The 25,959-nt window shown below is 41.8% G+C and overlaps 1 protein-coding gene across 1 annotated transcript in view; it reads left to right on the plus strand.

Annotated features, from left to right (window-relative positions):
- ERG (ETS transcription factor ERG) overlaps window positions 1–25,959 on the plus strand; it is a 109,920-nt gene that overhangs the window by 60,292 nt on the left and 23,669 nt on the right. Inside the window, 1 exon segment of the mRNA XM_055802495.1 lies at window positions 15,520–15,737. Within this exon segment, the coding sequence (XP_055658470.1) occupies window positions 15,520–15,737 (218 nt within the window).

Genomic DNA, 25,959 nt, shown 5'->3' on the forward strand with positions numbered 1-25,959 from the left:
ATTCCTAAGAGTTTGAAAAATAGCCTCAGGTATTTCACTAGAAATACAGAATCGGGAACTCCGGACTTTGAAAACTGCATAAATAAGAGTTGAATTTTCAAGTAACTGATTAAAAACAAATTATTTGTGGATGTGACAAATGTAAAATTTATGTACTTGACATACAAAGCCTATCTGCAGAAAAACTAGAATACAAGAAGTTGTGGCAGGAATTTTAAATGCTTCTAGCAAACTTTTCCTCCACAGTTGTGACTGAATTCTGAAGCTTTGGAGGGTAATAAACAGCTTTAAAACATGCCTTGTCAGTGATGAAATATTCAACATGAGGAAGCAAAAATCTTCCTGAAGCCTTAGATCTGTTTTTCATATTCTTACAAAAGAGTTGGTTTCTAAAGATCTGGTTTAGATTTCAGTCTTATTGGAAGTATTTTATAAGAAAGCTTTTGTATATTTAAAAGACATTCAGAAGGGTCATCATTCTCTTTGTAAAACCAATTACGTGTTTCTCTTAACTCTGATGGAGCAAAATTATTTCACATTGAACAATAATTTTGTTTTGGTAAAATTAGTGTTTGAAAACCCAGGAATCAGTTTGTATTTGACGGGATGAAGAATTACAGTCTTGAGAAATTCATGCTTTGAACAGATGCCTAGTTCAAACATGGATACCTGAGGCTGGGCACCTATATGTATGCATGCATTGTAATTATTTGCTTGGCGTGCAAATGTTTTGAACACCCACAACTACAAAAGCCTCATTAACTGGATGTGTTCCAGGTGAATTGAATGATATATTACAAAAACTGTAAGACTTCCCTTGGTCAAATTGCAACCCTCAGTCTGCCAAGCCCTCAGGAGGAAAATAAAACATAAAAAGCCCACCTTCCTGCTCTCTTGTCAAGTGCGCTTAGTGACTAATTGTTGCCTTTGGCTTACCTCAGTTGTTGGCAGGTCCTGCCAAGCCCCATCATTGCAGTAGGGCAGGAGGATTCTGCACACAAGGGGTGAGAGCCATCTTCCCTTTGGTGGGACATACTGCATTAGGGAATGTACCCCAGCAGGAACCTGCAGGGATATTCCCTTCCACACTGCACAGGTATTTATAGCAGGGAAGATTCGGAGCTGATGGGGGACGGGGGGAGTGCAGGAGGTCACCATCAGTATTCCACATTGCATTTGCTCTTGAACGTTCTCCCCACTGTGAGGTCCAGGGATGGTCCTGGGCAGTCAAAGGACATGTAAAAATGGAGAAATACCTTCACTTTCCCCTTTGCCACCATGATGTTGACACAGAGAGGGAGATCTGCTAGAGCAGAGCCAGAGAAAGCAGCTGCAGAAGGAGACTGGACAGGGATGAGGTGTTTGTGTGGTTTTAGCTGGGCTTGCTCCAGGCTGTGCTGAATAGCTCTTTGCTTTTCCTTCCTTGTCAGTCTTCTCTTCACCTCCACTCCACTTCTTGCCTGCCATGCATAGTAGCCTATAATATTTTATTATCTTCTGTATAGCTCATTCAAATTGAAAAATAACCAGTGGCACAACTGTGACAGTCATACTGGTCACACTATGCACGTAACTTGTGCTTTGTACAATTTCCCTCAACTTGCGTCCTTTCTACGTTAGCTGCAAGCACTTTATTACAAGGTCTATCTACTGCTTTGCCTTAGTGTTGTGCCCAAAATAGCATGAGTCCATTTCTTTCTTGCATGTAGCACTTACAATTATTAGCATTCATGGTCAGTAAATACCATTGAGGCATTTAAAAGGTCCTTTTTACTGCAGTAGTATGCCAGTTTAAAAGTTCACAGTAGGAAGACATCACATCATGACATGAACTGTTGCCCTGTATCTTCTCTGTAGAGTACAGCTTTCATGGTAATACCAGGTCTTGCTGACACATGATACCGTGTTTTGGACTGTGGGTTTTAATTGAAAGTGACTGAAAAGTCTGTGATTTTGCATCTTCTATCAACAGAAAAAAGAAATTAACTACATTTTTTCACTGCAAAAGCAGTATTTCTCTACCCAAAGATTTTAAAGCTGGTCAGATTCTTGATTTGGGGAAAAGCATTCCAGTTGTTGTGTTGAATCTACAGATGTTTTTTTCTTACTTGCATAATTGTCATGGACAGCAAGGCTGAAATAATTTGTTCCTTATTTACTTTTATTCCTTCTTTCCACTTTTATTCCTTCTTTCTACTCTTATATCCTTACAAGCCAGATATAGAAACTGTATTTTAAAATGGCATGATGACATTTTTCATTGACTTTTATCACATGTCTCAATGAGTGGTAGGCATTATACCTATAGGACTTTAGTGTATGGGTTTTCTTGGTTTACTGAAAACTGGAAACTGGAGATTGCTTAGGTCAGCCAGGAACTAAATCAACATGATCATCTGGTTTTCCCTTCTTACAGAACAACATGCATCATTTTGCTTTACTTAGTCCATGCTTTCATTTGATTAAATTGCAAAGAAACATAAATGGCGTTTGTTTACATTCTGTACTGATTCAACTTGAAATTATGACCAAGTATGACTTGAGTAGTCTATAAAAAGATATGGTAGTTTCTGGCTCTCAGACATATAAAGGTGTTCCTGGAAGCTCAAAACCCAGAGTGCAAATCAGTTAGCCTTCTCGATGATTTTGAAACCTCAAATCCTTTGAAATAGTTGGCAACTTGCCTGTTGCATATTTACAGTTACACAACTCTTCCTCTCTGTGACTTTTAAAAGTTCCTCCTTCCTTTTAAGTCCCTTGGCAGCATCAAAACAGCTTCTCCTGCTCTCTCTCTTTCCCCTCTCCCCAGCCCTCCCCCCTCTAGCTCTCCCTCTCCTTGGTATGGCACATTGTTCTGTGGAAATGGGTTGTTTTGAGTTCACACTTTGTTTTCCTGCTGTTTTTCTGGGAATCTGGACATGGCACAAAAGATATGGGAACAGCTTGTAGGAAATGGGTTTGTTTGGGGAAACAATAAAAAAGAAACAGCCTGCATACCTCTCCTGCATGTTTGAAGGCATGGTGTGCAGCATAGAAAGACATTTCAGGGATCATTTTTCAATACAGTCCAAAGAAAAGTAAATAAAAAACTTTTCTTTTAGCATACCTTAAGCTTTGCCTCCAGACAGCTTCATTTCATACAGTAATATTTATTAGACACTTGATCTTACTAGTGACGTATGGGGAAAATCATCTTTTTCTGTTGCAGTAGTAAATGCATATCTTGGGATTCCAGACTTGAGAATGTCTTTATTGGCCTTGACATTCTCAGTTCACTTTTCATCTATGGCATCAGGTGGTCTTTTTTGTCCTTCTGGAGCTAAAATTTTGTCCTTCTGGAGTCATTGAAAAATACAGTCAATATTGGAGCTGCAGGGCATGGTTTTAGTAAGAGTCATAATAATACTGGTAATCACTAGTCCAGAAGATACGCTGTTACAGGGAAAAACTGCAGGGTTTTTCTTGTTGCCACATCAAAGATATCACCATGCGCATCTTCCTTTTCTTCCTCACGTGTACAATTAAAAATGGGCCACAACTTCTTTCTGCTGCATATGAGATTCAGCAGAAAGCACGGTTGCAGAGCCACAAGTTGCACAATAAAAATATACATTGGATTTGTGAGATAAGTTGCCTAAAAAAGGGGAAAATAATGAAAAAAGTAGTAAATTTTCTAAAGTAATTGTTAGTATTTTGTGATTTTGGACTGACAATTTTATTTAGAAAGACATTGCTTAAAAAAAAGTAATAAGAACTCAGTTTAAAGGCAAAACAACAGGTGTAATCGGGATTTTTTTTTGACTGTCACAACACATTTTTTTTTGTGTATGTGAGAGTTTATTGTAGTGGGTTTTCTATTTATTTTGGCAGGGGGAGGGGGGACACACAAGTAACGAACATTCACTCCAACCTTTGTCTGTCATAGGTATGAAACAGCATTTTCCTTCTGATCTGTTGGTTTGGCTGCCTCTCTAACTGCAATATATCACCCCCCCCTACCAGTCTCTTTAACTAATCTCATAGTTAATGTTTCAGTTAAAAACCCCAATATCCTTATTTTGTACTACTTCAACAGAGCAGGTTAAATATGCTTAAACGTAACCATGCACTTTATTACTATTGTACTAAGCATTCTCCTGTGTTAATCTTTACACACACAGAAATGACTTAATACTGTGACATTCAACCCCATATTAATTTCATTAGTCATGCTTTGTGGCAAATGGCTAAAGTAACGTGTGCTGAAGTATGAATGAAGATATTCATTAAAAACAATTATAGGAAAGTATGTTAGGCTATACACTGTAAAGGTTATCATGACAGGAAGTCATATTTTACATACCCAGTGGGCATACTTGGAAAGTTCATTCTGAATTTAGAAAGATTACCCATCTGAGCAATATTCCATATGCTTGTAAAATGGGGAATACCATGAGAAGTATATAATGCTGTATATTTATATATTCAGTGTATACGTAGAAGATCCAGAGTAAAAGGTGGGTAAGGAAAAGGAAGGGAGAACAATGTAAACAAAAGACTTTCTGTTATAGTGTTGTACAAAAATGGGGGGCACTCTTCATGTAGTGAATTTTTAAAAAGCAATAGCAATTTGCATTTTAATTCCAGTTACCTAATGCAGAGAAGTCAGTAAAAAATATCAAGACATACATTTGGAAGTAAATAAAAACATCCGTACAAATAAAGATGGCTTAAGCAGTGTTTGTAAAAGCTGTCAAGCAAGGAAATTACTGTAATAAGTGCTGGATGTGATAAGTGTTCTCTAAATGAGAAGGTAAGAATTTTAAATATGTATGAAGGTGAGCACAGGGGAGCATCTGAGACCTTGTCAACCTGATGCAGCAGGCAAGAGGATCTCTAGCTCCAAGGGGTCCCTGAGGAGGAAGCTGAGCTGCAGGAAAGCAGCTCTGCAGATGCTTGAGAACGGTTCCCCCTCCCTTTCCTTAGGCTGATTTCTGTGCCTGGCTGCTGGTTCGAGAGGACCAGCCAGATTTATCAGGTAGCACATCTAGTGGACACCCTTTTGTTTTCCCATGATTTCTTTGGGGTAGTAAATATTGCATTTGGAGCTAAGATCCCCTGTAACTGCAGTCTTTCAGAAAGTGAGTGACCCACTCATCATACCCACAAGCATACACACGCACGTGCACAACACCACACACAGAGGCATTGCAGGGAAGTGATGGGTCACCTAGAAGTTCAGTTCATGGCCATTGTCCAAGTGTTATTTCCCTAATGCTGTTAGGTATTGATAAAATCCAAAGGTTCATTGGAAAGGAAACTAATTTGGATGCTCTTTTCAGTTTTACCCCTAGTATTTAATTCTTTCAATGGAATAGCTGTAAAGATCTCTTCATTCCTTCCTATACGTTTCTCATCGCTTTGCTGATGAGTTTGTCTTTGGTACATAGTATGCCTTAGAGAAAAGAAAATTTAACAATGCCTGAATTATTTTCACTTTAATATTTGCTCAAAGATTGAGGATGGGTTTATCTAAAATGTGTCTGTGTACATATACTCATGTGTACATATATAATGGGCGTATATAATTATATATACAAATACATATGTGGTGGGTCAACCCACCACAGTTACCAAATATGAAACTTGGTGTCAATGTAATACATAATCTTGTAGTTTTGGCTAAATGGTAGGAAAAAGAGCTGCAAATGTTTCCCTTTTGTGATAACACTGGACAAATCATTTGAATAAGGGAGAAAAAAATCATGGTATCTTTATATTAAGAATTTTCTCAATAAAACTTGCAAAACCTGAGTACCAGGGCAGTTACCATGTTCAAGCAAAGCCATTAGTTCAGGCCAGATGACGAACTCCGATAAACATGCAGTAATTCTTGAAGACATCCCATTCAAACTGCTGGAGCTACCTGTGATGCCAAAGATTTTCAGAGGAAACATGGAAAGGATATGATTGAATGTCTGGAATGGGACTGGTGTCTTGTTTTGGGCAGCTGTTTTGGTCCCAAGACTCTTTCTCGATATCGTTTTGATCTATCAGCACAAGTTCACAGCAGGTGTGGCATGCGGCCTCGGTTCACTTCCGATTGGGCTGCGGGCCACTTTACAAACCTGCCACCTGTTTTGCCAAACAAATCTTTGCTTGAAATATTGCTGATAAACCCCCCAGCTGTTTATATTTTTTAACTAAGTAGAAGGTTGGCTGCTCCTTCAGATTGATAAAGTCCTATACTAGAAAAGCAAGGTAGAAGCAACAGGCTAGCCCTGTGATGAGGCAGAAATGAAAAGGAGTTTTATATCCAAGTTTTCCCAGTTTTCTAGACATTTTGAAGCCCTAGAAGTTAACAGCCAAGCACGAAGGAGGAAAAAACTTCAAGCTTTCACAGTTCATAATTGACAATACTATCAAGATGAAAAGGGAGAAAAGTCTATTGTATTGACTGAAAAAATAGTCATTCAAACTTCAGTGTTACAGCTCTTTATATGGATGGAAGTGCTAAAATAAGCATACAAAGCTACAGTTTCTTTAAAAATGCATATACAATATACAATCTGCAGGATACAGTTGTATTCTTTTTAGTACTGGTGAATTAAGGTTGACATAATAATTCAGGAATACATATTCTGAGCCCAGCCGATCATTGTGGTGCTCCCGCCCCGCAGCCACCTAACCCTGGTGGTTTGGCTGCTGGTGTGGTAGATAAAAACTGGCGTTGCCTCAGTCTTTAAATAATTTACCAGCACTCTGCTCATGCAGGAGGGAAAATGGAACCAGACTCATAATTTTATAGCACTAGATTGTCTGCTGTATTCCCTAATTTTTTTTTATAGTCTTGTGAATTTTGAGGTCCACTTTCATTCCGAAGCCTGATGCAGTGCTACAGTGGTTCTGTGTGGGCAGAGCTGCTTCCAAGCATACCCCTCTTGAAGTCCCTTGGGCATTCACCATGCACTGAAGCAGATGCAGGGTGGAGGCTTTCATCACTGCATTTGAACAAGCCCACTGTGTTGCTTTGATGGTGTCCAGGGCATGCGATGTGTATGAAAGAGTTTCCTATTTCCATTTATCAATTCTTGGTGTGGGGTTAAACTATTAATTTGTGTTTTAATGACAGATAAAGACTGCAGATGAAATAATTGGTTGTGAAATGACAGGTCTTTAAACTAGATGCTCATGGACACTTCCTGATCTCTGGAAGTTAGTGTTTTATTAACTGTACTAGTGTGTGATTATTTTAGTGTGTGAGATGCAGGGTACTCCCAAATATGCTGTGGAGCTTGGCATAAGGGAGATATGTTTTCTAAATCAAGACCCATTTTTAATCATTCTTATCAAGGTATCCCCATCTGCAATAGTGGAACATGATTTTTTCTTATTTTATGAGTACTTGGAGACCTGGAGTTGAATACCTGATGCTACAAATGTTACCCTATGATGAAAGGAGGTGTCAAAACCAGCTTGGGCAAAAATAAGGTTTGCTGACATTTCAGGAATGACAGTTGATATATTATAAATTATGATAAAGCACCACAGTCTACATTTGAGCTTATACTGTTTCAGAATTTGTTCATTAAGACACAAAACGTTAAACCTTTGGACTTAGCCATGAGGCTTCCGTTCACGTTACCAGTCCTGGTGAAGCCAGGAGAATGACTTACACAAAAAGGGCTGCAGGATCAGTCCTTAAACATCTGCTGTTGTTTCCCAGAAATGAATTTAGCCTGCAATCTCATAACATCATCTTGATGGATGCTTGGTTATTCCTTTTTTCAAGTGGCATTGTGGCAGTTGCTCTGCTTCCAAACGTCCTTCATATTTTTCTCAGCAAGAGGTGAAGATACCAGATAAGTGGCAGCACTGAGCCTATGTTTGGATTAACATGGGCTATCCAAGTGCTTTTTTGCAAATAGGTGGAGGATGTTAGCTGAGCTGGCAATAAGATTCTTATGGGTGGAGGTGAGGACAACATCTGTCTTTCCTATCTTGTACTTGCCAAAGCTTTTTGTTGTTCCTGAACTCTCTCATGAATATAATATGTGGATTTTTGTCTGATCTAATGAATCCAAGACTCAGAGATTTAGAAGGAAAACATATTCCAGATGTGTGCTGCAATTCCTGACTCAGGTGACTGCATTTTAAGTAGTAACCTTTTCCAGTATGTTCCACACACCATATTGAATATCTTGTGAAATCACTTCTTTTGCAAATGGTCAGAAGAGAGTTGTAAGAGCATCATGATTAATAAGTTATAGCGAGGGTAAAACATAAATCATTTGTCTTTAGTTTCACCGATTATTGCTGGATGCAATGAATCCAAGGCTCAAAGACTTGGCTTTAAAGCAGGACTGCAAATTTAGGCTAGAAGCTCTTGAAGCAGTTCAACCACAGCTTGCTTTATCGTGCAGTGATGCCTGTTGCAGACATGAGAGGAGTTTCAGACTGGAAGACTGCCCACTGCTCTGCAAGGTTCTGGTGTCCAGCCTTGCGTGTGCTCTCTGTTCCAGTGTGGAAATGACATTCCTGGCCTGTTTGAAATTAGGCTTTCACTCCAGATAAACAACTTCCTAAAGCATCAGAAGGTACAGTCTGAGGAAGAACAGAAAGAAGAGTAGCAAGTGAGAAGAGTGACTTGGTAAAGTTTGGAGTGGCTGTACCAAGGTGCATACTGTGCGCTCTTTTGCACCTTTTACCTGTTTTTTTCTTTCAGTTACAATTGTATGTAATTTGATTACACACAATTTCAATAACCAATGTTTTCAAGTATATAAGGGATAGCGAGTGCAAAAAAGCATGGAAACAATAGAGCTAATTGCATGGTCTTAATCAGAGCAATCTTCTCTCAGAAAATGCAGGTCCTCTCCAAATGTAACTGTTTATTAGAATGTTTTAACATCTGCAAAACACACGCCAGTGAGTTACATTTGATCCTTTTAATAAACATTTTGGTGAAAGTTTTCATATAACAGCTTTTTGTCTAATTTAAAATGCAAATAAGTCCCAATATATCAGAATTCTTTGTAGAATGGAGAATTAATTTTTCTGACCAACTGTAGACATCCGACAAGTGATAGGAAACAGCCTATGTCTGAATGGATTGTGGCTGTATGGAGGTGTAAGCTTGTGCTTATGTATGTATAATCATGTAATCAGATTAAAGAAGTAAAAGTTGTTTACATTAATGGGGAGTAATATCATAAAACTGGTGTCAAAAAAGAGATTATATAAATGCAATGACACATGGCAATGCTAATTAAAAGTTCTTCAGTCCCTCATAGTCCAGGGTAACAGGTCCTCTTTGGAATGTAGGAGTGCTGACTTGACAAGTAATAAATGCATTTTACTGTCTGCAGCATCCCTCAATGTATAACGAGGATTCTTGCTGTATTTGTGTCTCCTCATGTGTCCTTCTCTTTATGTGCAGTTCTCACCTAGTGTCCTACTGGTTTGTGGCCAATGTTCTTCATCATACTAGAGTGCTGTTGCCTGCTAGGATTTTGGCAGTTCTGGCCAGTAAGTTATTGACTTTCAGAATTATTGATGCACTTTTTTTGAGCAGTGAATCACTTGATAGACTTTGGATAGCCAATGGGGATAAAAAAGATCTACTAAACCTTCTCTGTAACGGATTAAGCAATAAACCATTGAAATATTTGAAAAAAACCCAAAAAGAACAGAGCTGAATATTTTGAGATACACATATATACACATACTTACAATGAGTGTACTACTGGGAGACATGATTCATTTAGATTGTTGTACAAATGAATGGAAGTAGTGTCATGTCTAAAATGGGAGCTGGGTTGGTGACATGGAGAGACAGTGCACAAATATATGTCACACACAAGCCAGAACGTTCCCTAATCAGAATTAACTTGAGAAAAAGCATCGCCAGGTTAGAATGGCCTCCAAAGTCTTTTAAAATCCTGCTGCAGTATTTTTCCCCAATAACTCTCAACACAAGCAAATTATGCTAGATAACTGCATACTTTATTGTCTCCATTAATTATTTCTTAAGTTTGAGCAAGCTTTAGGAAAAGTCTTTGTCCTTAGTTCCTGACATTGCATATAAAGGACAGGTCAGCTTGCATATACTTCTTATGATGGGAACTACTTCAATCACATTTCCTGTAACTTCATGCTTCTAGGCCAAGTAATCTTGCATTTGATTAAGTAAACACCTTTGTCCTAATGACTTTATGCCTACTTTAAAGGCGTTGCTGTACCTATTGTTCTACAAATTTGTCAGTATGATATTCTTTTTTTCTTTAACTTATCAGTGAAGTGTAAGTCAAAACCAAATAGAAAAGTAATTTTGTTCTTTTATCATTAGTATGGAAAGTCCAAGTGAGAAGCCAGGTTTTCCATAACAAGCGATTAAAAAACAACAAAAAAAAAAACCTTAATGAAGGAACAGATTTTTATGTTTTGCTGGTGATGTCATGGAATTCAGTAGGTGGAGAAAGGAAGATGAAATAAAGAAAATCTGTGTTCAATATTGACCTCAGATAATATTTCCAACAGCTCTACTTCACAGACTTGCATGAAATACCTCTCCCACCTGCCACTGTAAGCTGTATGTGTTGCTTTCTTTGTATTATGTTACCCCAGACACTAGTTACTGGAAATGAGAGGCTTCAGTTCTGACATGTCACGAGAATATGCTATTGTCATGTGAAAGCCAGGAAGATGACCCATCCACTACTAAAATTATTACCATAAAGGTACAAAACTTGGCAAGATTGAAAGGAGCTTTATAATGCAGCTATTTAATAACATTTATTAATGTTTACCTTGCTTTATCCAACTTACTGACTGATGTTGCCAGACTGCTCCAGAAACAACATTAATATGGATGAGAAAAAAAGATTAACATGTAAATGAGTAATGAAGAGTATTTCCTAGAAATAGAACTGGCATCCATGTGTAAAAAAACCTTGCCAAATATTGTCAGAATTAATAGTTTTGTCTACATTTATATGTGGCCTGACCATGAGGCTATTCTTCCTCACAGTGAATGCTGACAATTTTTATGTTACATTTGGTCCACGAGCTTGCATTTAGAATTATAGCAGAAAGTACATTTTTAAGTCCCTGAGTTTAAGAAACATCCATACTGTTTACTGTCAACTGTTCAGTATAGTAGTTCACTGGTAGAACTGCCTTTTCACAGCTTATGTAGGGTTAAGGTTTGAAGGCTTTAATTAGTAAAGAGAAATCGGGGAAAGTCAAGATGAAATGATGCGTGCAAGGAGCAGCTGAAGGACATTTTCTATCTGGTTTTGGGGATGCCAAATTATGCCAGTTATCAGACATTCCTGCATAGCTGAGAAATGCTTCATATTTCTTGATGCTATTTCTGTGCTTTTGCACAGTATGAGTTTCACATGAGGTTATATCAGGTTGTATGAGCTCTGATTGTTCAGCATCACTGTGTCTTGCAAGGTCAATGGATTCAGAAAGCCTGGGCTGGAAATCCTCAACTTCAAAGATTACTGAGAGGAAGAAAGGCAGCCATTGCCAACCCTGGACACACAGCTCCCACCTGTGTGTTACAGAAAACTTTTCCCTGTGCATCAGGATATGCAAGGACCATACAGGTATATCACCTGTAGCAGTCGCTGGTAAATTGACATCGATGATCCTGGCTGCATTTGAATGAGAGGACAGTCAGTATGACTGCCTGAGTCCTGGCTGACAGGAGTAGCAGAACAGATGCTAAACATAGTTTCTATGTTTCCCACGCTGAAGCCTCAATCTCACTTACGTGTGAGAAGAGAGAAAAGATGATTAAAGAGGAAGTAAGGCTACTTCTAGTTTAGACCATGCTCCTTAGTTATGCTGACTCCTCAAAATTATGCAAAAGATTAGATGGCCAGTTCAGCTTTTGTAATGTGCTCAAGGGAGCGGTGATACATGTCCTACTGTCCTTCAAGGCAGGCCAGCACAAAGATCAGTGAGAACTCAGAGGAAAATATCAGAGATATGCACTGTCATAGGGTACACATTAATAAACCTTCCACATAAGGACCAACCCAAGAGCATGTAAAGTTGGCAGAAACTCAGTTATTCCTGCAGAGCCTTTACAGACCTGTCAGCATGCAATAGCTGATAACTAGCGGGATGGAGTACAGATGAGTGTTTGCTGTTAAACCAGAACAAAAGGCTAGCTAGCAAATTGAGCTTTCTTTGTTGGTGAATAACTCGGCATTTTTTCCTGCAATGTGAAGTCTGAGTCTGTCTCTTGGGTTCATTTATGTTTGTCTTGGTTTTGCCATAGTCTTTTCGATATTCACACAACCCCTATTAATTTGGCTCATATTTCCAGCATTTGCTGTACTCCTCAGGAAGTTAAAATGCGTTTAATTTCCCTCTTTGTGCAGCATAATTTCCTTCTTTATGCATCCATAGCACAAGCAATATTTACTCTCATTAGTAACGCAAATAAATAGAAAACCCATATTTGTTTTTGTTTTCATTTATACTTACACTAAGTATTCATGTATTAACTTACATTAGGTGGAGTCAAGCTTAATAGGAATTAGAACAGATTTGCTTTGTTTCACTTGTGTGGTGGAGGATGTGAAATATAGCCATTATAATAATGTTTGATGCCTGTTTTGAAAAGGTCTATTTGTAAATGTTTTAGAGAGTAAACCAATATTCTGCCTATTGTATTTGCAGTTTCACATCTGCTTTCTCCTGTATAATTAACACTTTCATGTATTTACTGGAGCTAGCTCATCCAAAATTAACACTTCATTACATGTTTTTGTGGCTCATGTATTAGCTCTACAGTGGGGCAGAAAAGAGGGAACTGTGGTAAATAGTCTCAAGCATGGGATGCATTGTGATCACCTGGCCATGCCGTGTGTCTGTGTGTGTATATATACATATATATGTATATTTAAAAGGAAAACTCTCATGGACTGCTGAGAAAGAACTTTTTATTTTCCTTCCGGTGTAACATTTTCTTTCTTCTTGTGATATGATCCCTGCTACTTTACTATCCTATCCAAGCACATCAAGTCTCCCTGCTGTCTCTCAGCACAGTGTAGCCAGGGAGCAGTCTTTGGGGAACAAGGGACCAGCAGCCATCTCCCCCCGCCCCTCCTTGAAAAGCAAGAGTTGCTTGCAGGCTTTCCCAGAAATAGCTCATTGGAAAAGCTTCAGACCACCAACAGCAGCAGTTTTTAGCAGGCCAGAGACCCACAGGAGTCTGAGAGGCATGGCAAAAGGAGGGGTGTTATTCTGGCATCCCTTTTGTCTCATGGAAGTGTGTGAGAGCACACCCCCAGAGAGCCAAGAGGCAGCAGTTCCATAACTGGGTGCAGGCTGGTGGAAGAGTGTGCAAAACAGGGGTGCTGACTGGGAAGTTAATATTAATGGTGGTAGCCTGGTGGTGACCTTTGCATTCAAATGATATCTAAAAATCAGTAATGAAATGGTGCAGATCACTGTCTGAATTTTGCATCCTGGCCTGTGGTGGGAAGAGTTACTGTTTGTGATTCAGTCATGAGTCTTGTGGCATTTGGAGGGCTGCTTGAGATCCCATTCCCTAAGTCCAGAGATTAAAGGGTGATCTCAATTTTCATGAGAAGTAATAAGAAGAAAATTATGTTCCTGCCCTTGCGGTTGCAAAAGAAACCTATGAATATTAACAGAGTGCACCCTGAGGGTTTACAAACCAGGCGAATAAAAAGAATGATAAATATATGCCCCCTTAAAACGAACAAATACAACCGCTGATTTTTAGGGCAGCGTGTGACTGCTGGAGCTTGTGCAAAGCTGTCTTCCAGCAGCTGGGGAAGGCAGGAGCCTGCAGGCAGCCACCGGCTTCCCAGCATCGGAGGACTTCCACCGCTCTGCCTCTTTTCTCTCTCCCCTCTCCATCGCGTCCTCCCCTGCTGACAGGGCCACGTGTTTTTATTGTCCCCCATCGGCCGGCCGTCAGCGGCAGGGCTGGCAGCAGCGGGCCCACCCACGCTGCCGGGGTGCGGTCACACGCGGAGCACCCTGCCCCGACCTCGCTGGGGCTCCCCTCCCGCCTGGGCTCCCCTCCGGCCTGGGCTCCCCTCCGGCCTGGGCTCCCCTCCGGCCTGGGCTCCCCTCCCGCCCCGGCCCCGCGCCTGCAGCCGCCGCCGGCAGGCCGCCCCCGCGCTGCTGCACGGCCGGCCTGCTCCGCGGCCGGGGGCTGGGTGCTGGGGGCTGGGGCTGGGTGCTGGGTGCTGGGTGCTGGGGCTTGCTCCCCAGCCGCCGGCAGGGGCCACATGGGGGAAAGGGAGGTGCCGGCCTGCACCCCTGCGCCGCTTCGCCTCGGGGCAGAGCCGTAGCGCCAGGGAGGGAGGAGAGAGTCGCGCTTTGGGTTACTGTCCGTTTACACCCTTATGCCCCACATTCCCCCTAAGTAGCCCCTGGAGAGTGGGGCTCTCCTTGGAAAGCTGCTTTTGGAGGGGTAGCCCCTGAGCCTGTGCAGTGCTGGGGGGCAGCGGGAGGGTGGGAGCCCAGACCAGTTCCCATGGCCGAGGACCCTTGGCTCAGGCAGGATGGGTCCCTCCAGCAGCATCAGCCCCTCCTGCAGCTTCCTGATGGGCCTGGTGGGCACGCTGCCTTCCCGAGCCAGGCCGGTGCATTTCCCTGCTTCCACCGCTCGGCTCCAGATAATGTGGGGAAGGAATTGGTGCCAAAGTGAATGCATGGCCATGGAGAGAAAGGGTGGCCTTTGCTCCCTCTGGCACCTGTCCAGTCTCCAGCCAGCCACAATGGCATCCACCCCGCCACTGTAGGGCCTCGTGATCCCTGCCACCCTCAAGGGCCATAACCACAGTGCTGCCACGGTGTGGGACGGTGGCCAGGGAAGCCCTTCCTGCAGCCAGAGTGGGATGCCCAGCCAGGCAGCCTGCCAGGAAGGGTTGCCATGAGAGACAGGGAGGCAGCTAGTGGGCATGGTGTCCTCTCAGGGCTGGTGTCAGGCACCTTTGCTGGAGCTGGCAGCAGATGCTGGCAGAAAGAGCAGGGTCCCTGGATTGGAGGTTGAGCCCAGCTGTCTCAGCTCCCTGTCCAGAAGGGACTTGGCCTGTGTCCCAGAGGAAGGAAGAGGAGCTCCCAGTGAGTCAGCAAGGCCTGGCTTTCAGTCGCTCTTTGCAGGGGCAGTTAAAACAGCGATGGCAGCTTGCTTACGCCCCCAGCAGATCTAGCCCTCTGCATCCCTACCTGGAATGCCGGAGGCCCAAGCTTTGCTGCCTGTCCTGTTCCCTCCTTCCTCCCAGCTCCTGGCCTCTATTCCTAGTGTTTGGTAACGTGTTTGTGCATCTTCTCAGCCACTGGTGGGAGTGAGTCCTCAGTTCCACTGACAGCAGTGGTGTGCCTAAAAAGTAATAAAAAAGTAATAATTTAAAATAAAAACTAATCATTTAAGCAAGTGACTAGCTTCTTGTGAGATGGACAAGCCCTTTTTATCTTGGGGGACATTGTAATATCTTCTCTGAAACATGGTCACGCTGACTCCTCTTCTCTGGTTTGCAGGAAGCGTTATCAGTGGTGAGTGAAGACCAGTCCTTGTTCGAGTGTGCCTACGGATCACCCCACCTTGCGAAGACAGAGATGACGGCCTCCTCTTCCAGTGAATATGGGCAGACATCAAAGATGAGTCCGCGTGTTCCCCAGCAAGACTGGTTATCACAGCCCCCAGCCAGAGTCACCATCAAGATGGAGTGTAACCCAAACCAGGTTAATGGGTCAAGGTAATAAGGCCAGTGTTGTGGCTCAAGTACGTTTTTTCTTGTGATGGGTATAGCTCAGTTGTCTAAATCTGTGAATCTAACACCATTTTAGATGCCCCAAGATATCCCACCTGGCCACCAGCTCCCGTCCCAGAAGCCTACAGATCTCCAGTACATTGTGGGTCATGCCTACCAGCCCTTTTCCTGTAACCAGGCGTTACAGAGGGCCTTAGATGGTGCTACAGGCGCACTCTTCTCATGAGCTTGCGCAATACCTTTCTGTGTTTCCTTGACTGTGGAATTTTGGATGTGAACTTGCATTGCACATTGGGTGAAAGAGCATTTATTAAAGGTAGCAAAACATGAGTTTGCTGTAGTTTGGGGCAGCACCATTGATTCATTTAAGGGTGTGGTGTATGTGATCTAACACTTGATGGCAGTTGTCAAAATACAGTGATTTGGCATTTAGAGCCTTTGCTTTAAATACAACCAGAGAAGCATAGGAAGTCAATCCTTCTAATGGCAGAGGGAGTGAACTATTGATGTTTACTTTTATATTTATTGTAAACATAGTGCCAAAAAGCATAACGATGGACTTGGATTTAAGAAGAGCTCACAGTGGAGAAACAGCATATATATGGAGACAAGCAGGAGAGTAGAAAGGAACAGGAAAAGAAATTACTGAGCTCAGTGGGCAGTAGCCACAGCATGTCAGGGCATTAAATGTTTTCTTGGGACTTTTTTTATGAATGTCGCTATGAAGGAGAATGTTTGATATCTGAAAGAGTAATGCAGTGAATTCATGGATATTGACTTGTAGCTCTCCCAAGCATAGGAGCACTCTATCAGATTTCTTCCATCTGAAAAAGCACAGTGGAGATACTTTTGTTTTCAAGGAAACTATCCAAACAAGTGCTTTCCTGTTTAAAACGTCTGACTGTCAAAACAGTTTTCCTTTGGTGTTGTTGAAGGGCAGAGGTCCAGAGAGTTGGTTGCTCACAGTTGTTGGTGATGTACCAGTGAAGACTGTGCTTCACATCTCACTGTCATAAACACCTGCCTACTAATCTCATACCCCAGGATCAGTTGTTTAGAAAAACCTCAGCCATAGACGCTGTCGTTAGTGTTCACACTTGCTGTGCTAATGTGATGAGCATCACAAGGAGAGCAAAGTGGCTTGACAGCTTACCACACCTACACTTTTCACTGGTAGGGATGGAAATTGTGCTGAAGTCAAATCAGAATTCCCAGTGAATAGTCAAAGATTTGAGATACATAGAAATAATTGGTGAACTGAAGTTACAAAGAATTAGGGAAAGTCTTCTCATAAACACACTTATTCAGAACTTATTTCACAATCAGTTTCAGTGAGGGTCTTTTTCTTTTTTTTTTTTTGTGTGCTAAGCAAATGCACAGATATAATCACAATTGGAATATTGATACAAAACCAGTTTCACCTGCTTCCTAAAATTACCTGTAAGTATTTGTGCTGGTGTTTCTGTAAGAGAACCAATCACAGTTTTTCTCAGTGTAAATTCCATAAAGTGCATTAGAGTAGATAATTAGTGTTAATTGTTACAGAGATTAATGGTAGTAATTTGTATTGTTACACGCAACTAAAGTCAGTCATAAACAGACTACTACTTTGACATACACGCATATCTTAAGGAATGAATCTAGATGATACAGATCCATTTGAAATTGTTGGTCAATAACATTTTTTAAAATAATCAAGCCAGAATCCTGAATTTTCTGACTTGGATTCCTGAAATATGTAACTAGCCTGAATATTAGAGCTCAGTTTGTGAATTACAAGTATTTGGCTGTCACTGTGATGGTTTAAGGAACAAGCTATAGGCAGTAATACTGTCTTTTATTAGCTGAAACCTTGTCCTCTCTAATCCTTGTTAGCAACCCTGTTAAGGATTATCCTCTGATGTAGGAGGTCAGTACCCTTACAAAGACCAAAATGTGCGCCCATAGTCTGATCAGCTAAATTGGGTCTCCAAGCAAACCTGTATAGCCTGGGGGTGAGAGCACAGTGTAGAAAATGTGCTGTCACACCCCAGCATGCCCCAAGCCAGCAGAGATGGGTAGGAGCCGTGGGGAACACAGACATCTCCAGGCACTAAAGCACCTGGCTCCTGCAGGGGCTGCCTTGGTCCAGAGAGGGCCAGGCATCCTGAGGCACCCCTGCTACCGCAGGGTGCCTGGGCAGGCAGGCAAGCCCTGCCTTGCTATCCAGAGGGTCCCAAAAGTGTCGTTGTGGATGGATGTGTGTTTGGGGTGCGCAGCTGGGAGATGCCCTGTGCTCAGTGCATTTGCTTCTCTCCCAGGGTCTGTGCCATCATTGGATAAAAACAGAAGTGACCCAGAGAGCAGGGAACCACAGTGCACCAGAACAGTGTCCCAGCTGCAGGGTTGGAGTTAGGCTCCCCATCTCTTTACTGAACCTGTAGTTCATGTGTTGCTGCCTGCCTGGACTTCAGCAGGCAGGACAGGGCAGACTCGTGTCCAGCATATTTTACAGCCTGGTGGCTGGGGGCATGCACTCAGGTTGGGGAGAGGGCGGGCTTGCCACCCATACCTCCCCCAATCTAAGGTACCTTCACCGTGTATGTGTGAACTCAAAATAGTTTCCAGGCACAGATAAGCATTCAGAAGCCCTGAATTAAACAGGCTATTTGGAAATATCTTTATAATGCCTATCATTTCCCCTTCCTTTATGTTATTTTCTATTAGTGTGTGCATGCATTGAATCACTTAGGGTGATATTCTGGCTACCTGAGGTAAAGGAACAGGAACTGGCAGGTGTTTTAGGCTGCCTGAGTTGCCCTTTGTGGAGAGATTTATATGCCTTTCTTTCAGAGGCATCCTGGTCTCCACACTACCTGCATAAAATGGTTGGGTATATTGTCTGTACTGTTACTAGCAGAGCAGGCATCTACTTTTGCAAGGCTGTATAATCTGAGAATCGTGGAATTTTCCTTGAATCAGTCTTTTTTGATTAGTCATGAGGCATAATTTTGATTCATACTTTTCCAGCAGAACTGTTAATTGTGACATGACACAAGGCATCTGGAACACCAGTGACACACTTTTGCACCATCTTGACCACCTTTGCCACTGTTACAGAAGTAAGGGGCTGAAAAGAAGTATTTTTGTATGCCTCTTCTCTAAAAAAATGGCATTAGGTCTACCTACGCTATCATTTAGACTTGGAGTTTAGTGAAAATCAGCTGAGCAGCAGATGAAAACTAAGTTCTTCGTTTTTCTCTGGACAGCATCACTCAGAGGTCCTTAATGTGGCCATCATTAGAAAATTAACAGCTCAGCAATGGCCATTCTTTCCCAATATGAACCAGCATGTGAGCTGGCACACAAGCTACACTCCTAGAAAAGGCTGTACAAGTTACTGCTCTGAACTGCAAAATGTTTTTTATCAGAACACTGGTTTTCTAAAGGGCATATTCTGGCTGAAAATATAATGGGAAGGAATTTAATTCTTTCTGTATTGAATTAAAAATAACCTGCAGCATTGGAAGCAGGGTTTCGTTTATTAATCTTGGATTTGACAACCTCCCCTATTGACAGAGCAATACAGAGCTGCTAACTGGAGAAAACAAGGAAAATTCATACTTCACTACAATTCCTAAGACATGACATGATAAAAAATAAAATAAAATAAAATTTAAAAATCACTCACAGACTACCAAAAAAATAGATTAACAGAACAAAAAAGAAAATCATGCACATATTGCATGTTTATACTTAACACAAAAATTAAAAAAAAAAAAGTTATTAAAATACACTGTTTATTTCATCAGAGAACCATTATTTTGTAAGGCCTAACACATGCCTGAAAAAGTAGATCTTAATGTTACACTTTTAATGGAGAACATTGCCAAGTAACAAATATAAATATGTTGTGGCGTTTCTAGAACTCACATACATGTGTGTTATTGGACTTTGGGAATTAGAATACTTCCTAGTATGAGATGTTCCTGCCAGCTGTAGAAAAAAATGTGTATCACTCAAGCCTTGCATACAAAAAAATTACTTATCAATATTAAATTATTCCTAAATAACCATACTAAATATTCTGATGTGGTACTGATAAGTACTGTCAATATGGAAGTCACTACAAGTAAGTGCAATATATGCATCTCCTACAAATCTGAAAACGGATTTTTCCTTCCTCAAGTCCTCCCTTTGCCATTTGTATATTGGTGTTTCCTGGCAGACTATCTGCTGTTCATCACATGCATAATATCAGCCACACTTTACACACTCAGATTAGCAGTACCCTGCCATTCTGTAGCTTACTTGGCATTTTCTTTTCTGCAGAAGCCTTCCCCACCCTGCTCATTTGCAGTCCATAAATTTATTTCCTTAAATGAAATGATCAGTTCTTAAAAATGCTTCATGTGTTAAAAATTAACACATGCAGTAACTAGAGAGCTTAGAGATGCTTTTCCTTCTTAGTAAAACCGTACCTGCTCTGTTTACACCCATTTAAAATCTGGGTTGTCCCAAAGGAGTCTAAAATACCACAGCCACATGGCAGAACTGCAGAAGTACTACCCCTAGGATCTCCAAAATATCCTCTGCAATCTTTTTCCTATGTGGGAGCCTGGGTCTGAATAATATGGTGTAAAGAAGAGGATGCAAAACAGGGTGCCAAATCTCACAAAGTGGTAACCAGAGAATAGTTAGCATCACAATTTTTTTTGCTGTCCAACTCTTCTTTCTCACTGTGTTAGGCTGCTTCCTGGCCATATATTCTGTCATCTGGAAGGGGGTATAAAATTTCAGGAGCGTACTGAACCCCTTACACATCAACGATTAAGTACCCACTCAAAGCAGAAATGTACTCACTCTGCTAAGACTTTCCCCAGATATACTTTGGCTGTAATTGCCCTACGTTAAATCTCAAAGCGTAACAGTTTCAGAACTGGCATTCCTGAAGAAATAACATTAGAATGAAATTAAAGGGTTATTTTCAGTGTGCTGCAGAGGGATTAGCTGCACAGTTTTCTTTAACAATAACAGTATTTTTAAAGCTAAACCCAACTGCACAGCACCAGAAAATATAGCCTCAGGGCCTAACTTAAATTAAATAAAGCAAGAAAAGTTTAAATTAAATCTGTCATTTACCTTGCTGTTGTTGTATATATAATGCAGATTGTCACAGGTGGTATCAAATTGAGTTTCTTAAATCCATTATGTTAGTACAGCCATTATATTTCTTCCAGGTACATAAATCTAATCAGACCTTTTGTGCCACCATATAGTCAGACAATTCACCTGTTTCCGGCTATATATTGCTTTTGAGTCAGACCAAAAGATTCACCCTGTTATAGTAAAGCACTATGATATAAATCCGGAGATTGCATATGTCACACTGTTACTTACTTTCTGTTTATCGTACTTTATATATTTTATCAAATTAAGTATGAGCAATTCTATTACAATGAATGAATGCAATTCATGTTATGCATTTAGGGTGAAATTCATTCCTGTGAAAATGCTCTCATGAGGCCCCAGGTACTGCTTAAACAACATTTAAATCCATGGATTGCTCAGTGTTCTCTGAATACACTCACCCATGGGACTCCACAGTGCCCATGGGTGGGACTATACAAAGTTAGCTTGGAAGAGCTACATTTACTGGTAGGAAATCAATCTTTTTAAGGGAGGCTGAAGTGGAACACAGAGTCTTATTCAGGCCACAGATAAATTTCACTTGCCGTGAACAGTGTGATGATTTCATTTGAGGAAGCATTTTGAAAATTAGCTACAGTGAAAGCACAGCAGAAGGTTTCCGACATCAGCTTGGCTGATATAGAAATTTTAAAGAAATGCCAGAAATAATTAGTTATCATTAAGATTTAATCATGTGCAAAATGTTGATTTAAGTGCTACCAATTGTTGCTTGAAGAACATTTGAGAATGAAATTATAACTTAATGCATCCTTTGTGCTGGCTCTTTTGGGAAACACCGCTTTTCTTTGCATGTTACTGTTCTAAATTTTCATCAAAGAGCCTCTGTACTAGCTGGGTTGAGTGCATCTGACACACATAAAGACTTTCCAGAGTCCAGAGTGACCTTAAGTTTTGTTTTTTTTTCTTTTCCCCTTGATGTGAAGTCTATTAAATGGTAGCTATCTTGTGCTATACAAACGACCAAATTTGAATGGGTAGTACCATTAAGGTACCTTGTGCAATCTAACTATGTGCCAGCTGATGTGCCCAGCCACTAAAGAGGGTGCTTTCATCCATATGGAGCTCTTATTGACACCATGACAGAGCCATCCTGCTCCCAGGATCCAGGCTTATGTGCTTTAAGCTAGATCAGGCACCTCTGCATTGTGCTTCAGTCTCTGGCATGATACTGGTGGATCTAGTTAGAGCATTTGCACCCCTTGTGTGTGTGTGATGTGGAGAAACAGGATTGATCTGACATCATTTGTTTTTCAAGGGCATGGCTTTTTCCATCCCTGGAGCACAACTCCATGGCTGAGGCTCAGTGCCATCCCTCCACATCTGGTGGTGTACCACCAGCATGCAGCCTTGGTATTCTTGGTAAGCCTCAGCTCAGACTAAACAACAAGCGTGGTCCAAAACCCACTGCAGTCAATGGGCTCTCCTCTGTCTCCAAAGGGCTTGAGTCAGCCACTATGTCAGTCCACAGCAAAGCTGGGAGCTCTCTCTTAAGAGGATGACTTTCCTAATGCACTCATTGGAGCTGCCTATATAAAGTAACATTAATCTTGTGTAAAAAGACATGGTGTTAGTTATTTCAGACTGATAATCTTTCTTCCCACTGACTGGGTGGTTGGTGGAGTGACTGCCTACCAAACTGCAAAAAACGCAGATTCAGGATCTTCTCCATGTAGGGCTTTATGTGTCACTACTTCAAGAAGTTCCTCTTTGAGCTGAAAATCTACCAGCTTAATATTTGTGTGTGTGTATGTCTCTGTGCACGCACACACATGGTTTGGTTCTCTTCTTGAGGCAAACGTTGCCAAGGAGAAAAACAAACTCGGCTCACCACCACTACAGCTACTTTATTGCAGCTTTTCAGGGGGTGCTGGCCTGGCAGGTGCTGGTTAAGAAGCTTTCCAGTCTGGGTTGATCAGTTCATTCATAATTGGCATGGTTACATTTTGGATCGACCACTGATGTTTAAATTGTGTGCTTAGCTTCAGGAGTTTAAGAAGGAGATGAGGATAGTCAAAATTTCCAAAGTGCTAAGCAACCAACATCTCTCATCTGGGTAGTGAAATAGAAAATTAGTCTTCAAATAATGACATAGGACCTCACAAGAGTTATGATCACTGTCATTATTTATGACTATTGCTATCATTACTGCTTTATTTCCAGTGCAGTAATTACTGTGTCTAGAGCGCTTAGAGCTGGTGGTTGTTCCCCCAGTCTTGCATGGCACAGGCACTGTGACTAGGCAGGTTTTCTGTGACCCAGTGTGTCTGGAGATGAGTCTTCTCCTCTTGCCCTTCATTAGTAGGTGTTTTATTTTGATCAGGGTAGTATCAGTATGGGTATTCGGTATTTAAAGTTTGAGAATAGCATTTTAAGACGAAGCAAGAGGTAAGTAAGAAAAAGAAAAGTGGCTAATCATTGGCTTTGCCATTTCGCACCCCTCAGCCTCACAGCCCGATAATGCTAATCGTGAAAATCAGCAGACATTCCACAGACATGGGGGATTATGGTTTCCATACAAGATGTCACTTCTGTTTATGCCTGGCATGCTCTACTTTGCTAACTTTCAGTATGATCCCTGCCCACAAAAGAAGGCATATGTGGTTTGGGAAGGGCCCTGTATCCCAGTATTTCATATTTTATGAAACCACAAATACAACAGTCTTACAAGCTCTTGAAATGAAATACAATTTGAGAAATGTAATCCATTACCATTATAATAGAATTTCTATAAAAATAATAAAAGAAAAACAAGAGAAAATAGGTCCTGAAAGTTATAGGCCAACTGGGAAGTCATTGTGGCTTTGGCCCAGCTATCACCATGTCAGACTTCAGCCTTCTCCCAGGCAGCAATCTAATTGTAAATTATGTATATACAGAACATCATTTCTTAGCTTTGGCTTTTAGTGACCCCCTTCCCTTCTTTCCCTTTCTTCACTCCAACCTGACACATAAGAAATATTGAAGTGTTTGCACTAATGGAGAAATGACAACGTGCAGTCAAACTTAAACCAGCTGTTTCCCCACACTGTGAACACAAAGAGCCAGGCTGGTAATATTTATAGCTTGACTGGCCTCTAGTGAGCCAGACGCTGACTGCCTTAATTTGCCATGATGGCCTTAAGGCTTGAAGCAGCTGTGGACTACAAGATAGACGGGGAAAGTTAAGCAAAAGAAAAAAAAATTAAAAAAGATATTGTTTCAATTAGCAAAAGTTATTGTTTGATTGAAAATGAACGGCTGCTGTGTATACAACTCAATAAACAGCATCTTTTGTTTTGCTTACAGAAAGCCAACAATGTTGCCTGTGTTGGCATGTGGTGTTTGCTTTCTCCTTTCGCTAGAGGAAGGAACAGGAGGCACCTCTACATGCCACACTGTGATATCCCTGAGTGACCCCAGCACCAGCCCCGTGCAACCTGGAGCACCTACCAAGCCTGGGGCACCCCACACAGTGATGTCTGCGACTGGTTTGGATGCTGCAGGGGTGTGTTAGCATGGGGCTGCCCCAGTCCCAGTCCCTCTGCAGCCCTGGTCTGTTGGGGCTGCTGAAGACCAGTTTTTTTGCCCATGTGTAGCCCTGCATGGAACTGTGCACTTCCATGACTGTGTGGCCCAGTGAGGGCTTTAGTGTTCCTTTTTTTTTTTTTTTTTTTTCCTCTTTTGTCTTCTTGGGACTGCTTTTGACACTTACCTTCTAGCAAAGATAAACAGGCTGTCACTGTAGCTTCAGCATCAGCTCAAGCCAGCTTTAGTGCAGGTCCTGAGGGGCTTCCCTTCCTTCCACAGAACTCGGCAGCTGGCTCCCACCCTGGTCATCCCCTTACCTGTGGGCAAGCATTTCCTTCACACAGCCACCCCACGTGGGTGGGGAAGTGATTCAGGTTATAGCTAAGCACTGAGTTACTTACACATCCACCCATTTACTTACTTTTTTGCATACTTGCTGGGGAAGCGGCTCCCCAGCCCAGTTTGCTAAGCAGTTGCACAAGTGCCTGTGTGAGCACCCCAGGGACATTCTGACCTATGTGCATTTTTTGGCATTTTAATGCCTCTGCTATACTAGAGTCTTCTGCAGGGAATTTTATGCTGCATTCACAAGAAGCCTTAGAAGGAGAAAAAAACCCCTCTGTTTTCCTTGCAGCATGTTAAGTGTAGTGGTGGTCATGCAGTAGATTTAAGGGAAGGTGCCTGTGCAGGAGCAGAGGGCTTGGTGTCCTTCCAGGCTTAGCCTGGTATATGTGCGGAAGCTGGGCAGCAGCACCCAGCTGCAGTGCTGAGCAATGAGTGTGCATGGTGGAAGCTGAGCTCTGTCAAAGAAAGTGTTGGGGCCTCCGATACCATCACTGAAAGTGCTTTTCAGAGTCCCACTGAGCACCCATGGGGATCACCACTGTGCCAGGGAAGCAGCCCCTGGGGCCCTGCAAAGCTGCTGATGCAGCCACAGTCCAGTGGCTGGGGAGCATGGGCTCCTTCTCACCGGGGAGGGTCAGGCTGTTCCCAGTGATTGCTGCCAGAGGGGAACCCAAAGGGGGATCCGCAAGGCCCATCTTTGTGTGTCATTGCTGTAGCAGGTCTCAGCAGATGTGATTCCCATTGATTCATGAAGAGCAAGAGGGTGTAGAGAGGGGCAGGAAAAAGAGTTTAGGGTTGTAGTCTAAAAGTAAGTCAGGTGTGCTTTAAGAAACAGCAGTGTACCTCAAAGTAAGAAATCTAAAAGTTGTTTTGTTTTTCTCTTAATGGGCCACTTTTTCAGTGACAAACCATTTTGAAGGGGGAAGCGCTGACGAAATTCACTACAACTTGAATAGTTGCAGTGAATGAAAACGAGCCTGAGCATGCTTTGCAATGTACTAGGTATGAGCTGACCTTTACATGATGTTATTTTGATTAAATATAAATTTATATATATTGGCCCAAATTAACTGAGGGAGCTGGCTTTGTGGAGCTCTCCCTCTTGTACACAAGACAGGGTGGGAACATTGCAGCCCTGCTGGGGCTGTTTTCTTCTTTCTTAGAT

Source organism: Falco peregrinus, chromosome 4 (genome assembly GCF_023634155.1).
Source record: "Falco peregrinus isolate bFalPer1 chromosome 4, bFalPer1.pri, whole genome shotgun sequence".
Taxonomy (NCBI): Eukaryota; Metazoa; Chordata; class Aves; order Falconiformes; family Falconidae; genus Falco; species Falco peregrinus.